At 33.2% G+C, this 8,834-nt stretch overlaps 1 protein-coding gene across 1 annotated transcript; it reads right to left on the minus strand.

Moving 5' to 3' along the window:
* Nucleotides 1-327: 327 nt before the first annotated feature.
* Nucleotides 328-7,832, minus strand: LOC123195024 (lysine--tRNA ligase, cytoplasmic-like). The gene is made up of 17 exons (XM_044608578.1): nt 7,554-7,832; nt 7,358-7,433; nt 6,938-7,003; nt 6,667-6,832; nt 6,492-6,585; nt 5,711-5,796; nt 5,167-5,321; nt 5,025-5,087; nt 2,959-3,084; nt 2,539-2,821; nt 2,335-2,431; nt 2,075-2,231; nt 1,382-1,525; nt 1,197-1,265; nt 964-1,107; nt 823-874; nt 328-562 (listed from the first exon to the last, which is right to left on the minus strand). The coding sequence occupies exons 1-17, from the start codon at nt 7,652-7,654 to the stop codon at nt 549-551; spliced, it is 1,893 nt and encodes a 630-aa protein (XP_044464513.1). The 5' UTR covers nt 7,655-7,832; the 3' UTR covers nt 328-548.
* Between the last annotated feature and the right edge of the window lie 1,002 nt (nt 7,833-8,834).

Consider the following 8,834-nt stretch of genomic DNA (forward strand, 5'->3'; position numbering starts at 1 on the left):
AACTCATCTTGGCTCGACTTATTGCCATCCCTACTAGGAAGGTTCATTTCAACATCAATGATTACATTAATAGAGTATCATATAAGCAATTTTCAACAAAAATATGGCTTTGACCAATTGATCAATTTGGTTAAGTACATTAATATGGAACTCAACCACAAGAATTTTGACACAAACATATGGGTGGTAAAATTTTTGTGAGAAATTGTAAACATTTTCATCTAATGAATCAACAATTGAATAGAATTATTAATCGGAAAATTCAACAATAGCTTTAGCAACTCAATCGGTTAAAAAAATGTTTAAGTTAATAGTACATAGGCAACCTAGAAGAATTGATAAGTATGCTATATATTCAATATGAGCATTGTGTGGTGTGCACTTGCAAGCACTACAATATCATATCAGGGTAAGACCCTTTACAGCCAAAAATAATGATAAAACTTGTGCAAAACTAGTAACCAAATTTTTACCGCAGGATTGCCACTTCAATTCTGGATTAGAGCAACAAAATAAATTCACTTTTCAGATTTTGCCTCCCTAAACTCCTAATTCGATGTAGCTGTCCATAAAAGAGAAAACAAATTGACCAACTTTAGATTAAATATTGAGAAAACTCAGCAATATGCACCACAAATTGAAGGCTCATGCAACCAGCAAAAACCTTTATCAAGCTGATAAATTTTCAAATTTGCCAATGTCAAAGAAGGGTACATTTCGATGATATGCAACCTGAATTGTTCCCTACTTGCAACCAGCACAAACATATATCCAGGTGCTAAAATAAAGTTTTAAAATAAAATATATATGTAGGTGGATTACCTTTACCAGCAGGTTCATCCTGAGGTTTCATGGCTGGGAAGAGGAGAACCTCCTGTTACAAAATAAGATACAAGTGATGAACACTGACTGCTAAAAACGCAACTAATGCCAAGGAAGAAATGCATGAGAGAGAACACAAACCTTGATGTTTTGAGAGTCGGTAAACAACATGGTCAGCCGATCAATTCCCAAACCCCATCCACCCGTTGGAGGCAATCCATACTCTAGAGCCGTACAAAATGTCTCATCCAGAGCCATTGCTTCATCATCACCTGATTGTCGGTCCTGATATTTGAACAAGACTTCAGATCACAAAATTCATGGCGGATTATTATGACAAAATTGTGACCCCAAATTCTAAACATTTGCCATACCTTTAGTTGTTCAGCAAATCGTTGACGCTGTACAACAGGATCATTCAGCTCGGTGTATGCATTGCAAAGCTGTGTAGTTGCATAATAGTGAGAAATAATCGTATTTAAAGACAAAAAAAGAACTACATCAAAATGGGCAAATTAAAAAAAAAACAAACTAGAATCCTATAATCAGATGAGCATACTTCATGCTTGTTAATGAACAATTCAAAACGTTCAGTCAAGCCTGGCTTTGATCTGTGCCACTTCGCCAAAGGACTCATTATCTCAGGATGGTTAATGATGAAGGCAGGATTAACACACATCTCTTCCAAAAAGTGACCCACAAGCTGCCACCACAGAAAAATAAGATTAATCAATAAGATAGATAATACAGTTAGAACATAAGGCATTTCGGGGAGTAATATATGGTGCATGCATGTTCCAGTTGAATATTCATGCTTAGAGTTCATATGTGCACACGTGTATGTGAAAAATTAAATCTTCTATTTGATAATCCAGGACACAGACTACTGAAGGTCCTGAACCCACACCACCAAGCCTCAACAAATAGATGGGAAGGGACAAAAAAATTACTGATAAAATCACAAATATTAGCTCAGGAAAAACTTCTTATATAATGATTATGCTTAAATAACATGTGAAAAGAATATTTCAGCCAGAGGTCAAGTATAAATAGAAATAGAAACATAAAACAAGAGTCACAACAAAGATCTTTTGTTTTTAGTCCTGTAGACCTTTTCTAAAACAATATAATTTTCCTATGTTCCCAAATCCAAAACTTTAAGAATCATGGTACATACTACACAATAGAAGGGCAATAAAAGTTTTCAATTTGCATCAATAAATTTGAAAGTCAACCAAAAAAGAAAATTAACCTTGTCTAACAGCCGGGCTGTTGTTTGAGGAGGGGGACATTTGATATCATACTTTAAGCAAGCATCCTGCAGATATTTGTTAGCCTCATCACTTGATAGGTCTTTTGGTATATTGAGGTTAGCCATCTTCTCCAACTCATCTATCATATCAATCCTTCTGTAACATTAAAACAATCAGGACAATTTCAACCACAAAACAGATCTTCACACAGATGTTTAATTTTATAACCTTGATAACCCAAAAATAAAGGATTGTGGACCTGAAAGGAGGTGTGAAATCAATCTCGATTGGATCCTTATCAGGCCCATTAGCATGATATTTGATTTTATAGCCACCGGTAATTTCCTTGACCATCCCTGTTTCATTTAAACAAAGTCAAAAGTTGTCTAAAGCCTGGTTGAAAAAGAAAAGCTTAATATACTGGAAACTCAGATTTCCCAAAATATCAATATTTTCTCCTTACCACTCAGCATACATTCAGTAAGTTCCATCAAATCATTGTAGTCTGCAAAAGCCATATAGAACTCGCAAGTGGTGAATTCAGGATTATGAGTCAAATCAATACCCTCGTTTCTAAATTGTTTTCCAATCTCATAAACTCTATCCAGTCCACCAACAACTAGCTCCTTAAGATACAGTTCAGGTGCAATGCGCATAAACAACTTCATATTAAGCTCATTGTGATGGGTAACAAAAGGACGTGCAGCTGCTCCACCAGCAATCATGTTCATCATGGGTGTTTCAACCTAAAGGTGAATACAGAATTAATGAAAATGAAAAGTAAACTTAAGCCAAATATATATATATATATATATATATATATATTTGTATGCTAATTCCAGCAAAGAAAGTGAACCATTGAACAACCAGACAGATGACTAACCTCCAAGAAATCAAGATTGTCAAGGAATTTCCTAATATAAGAAATAATCTTTGCTCTGGTCTTGAATATCTGTCGAACTTCCAGATTCAACATCAAGTCCAAGTAACGTTGACGATACCGAGTTTCCTACAGAGGAATATTAACATTTTAAATCACTGCTAACAAAAGGTCAAATTTAAACTAAATTGATGAAAAGTAAATATTAACACGCTTACAATATTCACATAATTACCAAAAACACTACAAAATTCCTCAGGCTCAAACCAAACATAATTATTAATAAAATAATACAGATTAAAAAGGAAGAAATGAGAGATGAGATATTAAAAGTGAAATCCGTGGCTCACCACCAAAAATTATGCAAGAATTAAGAGGATTAAACAGTCAGACAAGCTTCATCTATTGCACTAGAGGGCCCGCCTAGAAGCATTAGAGGGTGCCTACATTTGTCAACACACAAAGCAGGTTTGTTCACAATACTGAAGTGACATCCCTCTTAGCAAATTATTCATATTATTTCCCTGTTGCTATAGCTCCAAACGCGTATTTTTATGGAAAAAAAAATTGCAATTAGGCTATTATATTAAGAAAAAAAGAGGATACAACATAATGGACAAGCCGACTGAAAAAAAGAAAGGAAAAAGCTTTTCAAAACCCAAAATTTCAGAAGCTACACAAGAAAAAGTTAGCTCAAATCCAAAAACAAGTGAAGCCTTAGCCTATAAATCAAGAAGATCCTTTCTAATTAGGCTACTGAAGCTTCCCAACTTTGAAGAATAAAGAAAAACAGAGCTTCCTTACATTTCGAGGATATAAAAGCCCATGAGAGAAGCCCAAAGTTCCCTACTGGACTATTTAGTAAAATACCAAAGCAGTGTGTTGCAACTCAAGAATAACTTCTCCTTTTGAAAATTATTTTCAGCCATTATCACACACTCCAGCTTCAATCCTAAGGCCAACAATGTCCACTTAAGTTTGGAAGACAAGATATCAATAATAAGTAAGATCCTCAGTCTCAAGTACTGATATCACCTACAAACATCAACCAAGGTTTTGCTCAAATTAGGATCGCCAACGGACAGGCTAAATAATTCCAACTAACCTGAGCTTACATATGTGAAGGTTTGATAGAAAAATTCTACAATAACTGTTCATGGTTTGGTTTTGAACCAACTTTTTGTGAAAGCCTTAGGTGCATACCACTAGAAAAAATAACATGTACTTTTTATCAAGTATAACACAATCAAATATAATTATTACGCCATGAAAGATGATAATGATAGTACTTGATTTTAGTACTTCCAATATATATAAGCAGAAAAACACAGATCTGCAAATTTTGCAGTATACATATATGTGTGGTTATAGACGCATGCAAAAACTTGAATACATTAGATGGAGTAGATTATTTTGATTTATACAGATGTAGCATTGTCATAAGATGGTAATGAAAAAGACTATTCCCAGAATTCTCCAATGATGACCCTCAAAATATTTTTCTATGGAAGGCTCAACTAAAATTCCAAAAAGGGCTTGAATGCTGGCAGTAAATAATCCAAGGTACTAATTGCAGCATGTTTATTGTTTAACATAATCATCAAACCTATTAAAAATTTTCATGAGTTGGTTAACAAGGTGACACTAGTTATTACAGTGTTTGACTCATTACACATTAAAAAATAATAATTTGCTATACCAGTATATCTCATGTTTCCAAGACCTGGACATTGCCAAGCTTAAGAGAAAGGAGAAATACTCAAAACAGACTAACTCCAATTGAGCTATGAATACCACAATCAATCCTTACCACAGGTTTAGCACTAAATATATCAACAAATGTAAAGACAAAAAAAACCAATCTCAAATCTTATATGTTGTTCTCTAATTAGCTTCTGGCATTTTGCATCAGAATTTCATGCAGATCCAAATGTATGACAATGCACACTTAATACACCAAGATAATCTATGCATCCCCAAATTGGATGCAGTTTAATTTCATGAACATGGTCCAAAACATCTAAAAAGCGCAAAAATGACTTCTCCTTAATAATTGATATAACTGATACCTGATCTTTTAATATATAATTGTCAGGGTTCCTGGTACTTCCTGGGACCCATATGTCAGCTTTCTGCAGAAAAAGGATCAGATAGCTAACATCATGAAGAATCTTCATCAAAATCAAATCTTTCAGAACAAAATTTGCACACCTTAGAATTATCCACAGCAGGATCAGGTTTAATTTTGTTCCCCTTAGTATTATCCCCACCAAGACTGGGTTTCTTACTTGGCATCATATGGAGACAATGAGAAAGCACCACGAATATTTTAGGAAAGATACTCAATTCCCCTCTCTTAGTTTTTCCTGGAAAAATGAGGAAGAGAAAAATTAAACCAAAATATGCAACTAACTAGCATAAAGGTTTGTATCTCAGACCAGAAAACGCACTACCATCAATTGCAAATGAAGATACATTTTTATGTTTTTTTGGGTGGATAAAAAACTATTAAGTAGGATCACCACTTTGTCCAGCAGATCTCTACTACAGCTAATATATTTTTAGATATTTTTAAGCACAATCAATCAGACAAAAATCAATTACTTCTTGAATCCAAATAAAGTGATCCGCCACAGGTAACGTATTCTGATATTTTCTAAGCTCAATCAAGCTGACCAAATCAATAACTTCTAGAATCCACGTATAGTGAATTAAAACGATAATGTGAATTAATTAACAATTTTAACATCCAAACCTGGGAATCCAGTGACACCAACGATGTCACCACGCTTCACACTAGAATGGAACTTCGAAAATTCAACTTCGTCCATGCCTGACTTACTACAATCAGTAAATTCCCAATTAGTTAGCCCAAATAGAATGATAACAATAAAACAAAACAGAACAAAAAGGGAATCAGAAACAAATACCTAACAAAATACAAGAAGAGAGGTTGTTTATTTGGTGTCACATATTGAAAGATACAGGATATGGAATTTTTCAACCTTGACAGGCAAATAGTACCAACTCATACAAACTACAAATTATTATAACCGCACTTATAAAACCGGGGCCAATTCTATCTTGGAGAAAAATTCAAATTCTTCCCCCTTGCCTTTTTATTTCAGATAAGTAATCATTTCCCCTGATTCAACTTTTAACACTCAGGATAAAATTCTTATCTTGACTTCATTTCATTTTTATGGTTTTACAATAGCTTTTGATATTTTATCCCAAAACTGTTTTAGAGCTTTTAAGTAAATAATTTTCTTAAAATTCCTTGAAACCCTTACTTTAAAAATAAAAAATTATATTTGAATGCTTAATCAAGCTAGACCTTAATAGTTAAAGTATTCAGTTAGTTGAACAAATAAAAATAATGACATAGAAAAATCTCACTATCATTGCAGAAACGTAAATTTATTTGTAATTTAACCCCATCCTACTCATCCTCCCAAATTGAAAGAGAAAATATGTAAAATGCAAATGACTTTAAGAAATAGATAATGTAGTAATCAAAAAAAAAAAAAAAAAACCTAGCATCAGCCATAACTTGGAGTTTTGCACCACCACCATGCAAATCATAGAAGAAGAGCTTTGATGATGAAGATCGTTTGCTCATGATTCTTCCTGGAGAAAAAAAGTTTGATATTTAAAAAAATAAAAAAAATCAGAAGATAGCTACAATGCTCAAAGTCCCATTTTTTATACCTGCCAATGATAGAGTCAGTTCCTCGAGATGCTCCCCATTGCCTAAGCCCCCATATTTCTCAGTATACTCAAGTATAGACACATCAACAAAGAATTTGTGGGGATATGGATTTTTTCCATCAGCCTTCTGGGAAGAAAGATATTTCACTCGATTTTCGAAGTATTGCTGCAGAAGAAACAAATCAGAGAAACAAAACAGCAAACAGGTGTTATCTGCAAAAGAAATACAAGATGGCCTCAAAATTTTTTGCTGAGAACCATGCAATCATACCGTTGGATCCATATCTTCATCATCAGCTGCAGGTTTCTGGTTCTGCATGCTTGCCTTGGCAGCTGCCTGGAATTTGTAAACAAATGTGTAAATAACATCAAATCATTAACTACATTACACATATTTCTAGTCTCTTAATCCTCAGACAAGAAGATTATAACACCAACATTAGCACACACTTATGATTTAACTTCAAATTATTAACTACATTACACCTATTCTAGTTTCTTAATCCTTACAACAAACAAAAAATCACCAATAAGCATAAACACATATGTTCAAACTAATAACTTCATTACTTCAATTTTGGTCTATCCTCAAAGAAGAACAAAAACCAACAAATAGAAAAACCGAATACAAATACCCAATAGACATATCAAAAACTCAACCAGCTATCAGCTTAAAATAAACGCTAAGTACCTGTTTCGCCTTTTCCTCTTCTTTACGCTTCCTCTCCTCCTCTCTTTGCTTGTTCTTCAGCTCCTTCTTGCGCGCACTGAACACACGAAACCCACAAGAGATAAATCAGTTAACTAAAATTCAAAAAATAGAAAAGAAATAAAAAAAGGGAAAATTCATTATTTAAAAAATCCCAGAAATGATAGAGAAAGGAGACTTTTTGCTTATTGTTTCTTCGGGAGCTGAAGGTTCAGAAGAGGATGAATCCACGGCCAAGCTCGAAACAGCTTTGGCTGTTTCGCCAACTGAGCCCTCCATTACCTTTGGCTCGTTTGTGCGTGGGTTTGAGTGTGAGATGGCGAGCTGTGAAAGTGGAATGAGAGAGAGGGAAGTAGAAGATGAAGGGAACAGCCGCCACTGAGAGAGTATATGTAGGGTTTCTATTTGTTAAGTTGAGAAAAAATTGATCTAAAAGGAAAACATGTAAGGGGCAAATAACAGCGTATCCCGACTAAGGATTGGACTAAGGAGTAACAATTTTTCCCATAAAATTATATTTTATTTAAAAAAAAAACATTATTGATGTAAAAGTATATAGTAATCTCACTGTCCATTAATTTTGAAAAATTAAAAAATAAATCTCTGACATGTTAAACCCACATATTTTAAATATGACATTTAGCTTTTAAAAAATTTTTAAAAATTTATAAAGCAATCCCTAAATTTTTGAAAACTTTAGTAGTCAACTTCTTTCATTCACTACTTCTACGGTGTCATTGATGTTAACCTCTATCACTTTTTCTTCTATCATGATATGAGTTGTCATTGATTATAACTTAAAATAGTCAAGTTAAGAAATGGGAGGAAATAGTACAACATAATTAAGGAAGAAAAAGAAATTGATGAAACCAATAATGGCTTAAAAACGAGACGAGTGGAAGGAGTGAGGGTGAAAAAAAGGAAATAAGTGAGTTATTATGTAATTTGGATATTTAAAGTGTTTATTTTTAATTTTTATTAATTTAAAATTATATGATAATTTTAAAAAATAAAATAATAATCTCACTTTCAAGAGTTTTTTTTTTAATCATTAATATTGTTTTATTTTATGTTGAAAAGTGTTACCTTATATCATTTTAAGGGTGACGAGGTGTTTTTATATCAAACCTTAAGTGGGAAAAGGTGATATACTCATATATTTTATGTTGTAATGCCCAATACTAATTTGACACTTGATAATAGTACTCCTTTGGCATATGAATTTTTTCTTTTTTTATTATTATTAAAATTACTAAAATTAAAATTAAATAACCTACTTTTGGAGGATCCATAGAATGAATTGGTGAATTGGATTGTGATATAAACCTAGGTATAAAGACACTCTAAATACCAGTTTGTAAGAGTGACGAGCTTACCATGCTTTGCAATTCCAATGTCCATTGTGTCGACTCATAAGTGAATACTGTAATGTCGATGTTATCACTTGTATTGTGTAATT

Source organism: Mangifera indica, chromosome 13 (assembly GCF_011075055.1).
Source record: "Mangifera indica cultivar Alphonso chromosome 13, CATAS_Mindica_2.1, whole genome shotgun sequence".
Classification (NCBI taxonomy): Eukaryota; Viridiplantae; Streptophyta; class Magnoliopsida; order Sapindales; family Anacardiaceae; genus Mangifera; species Mangifera indica.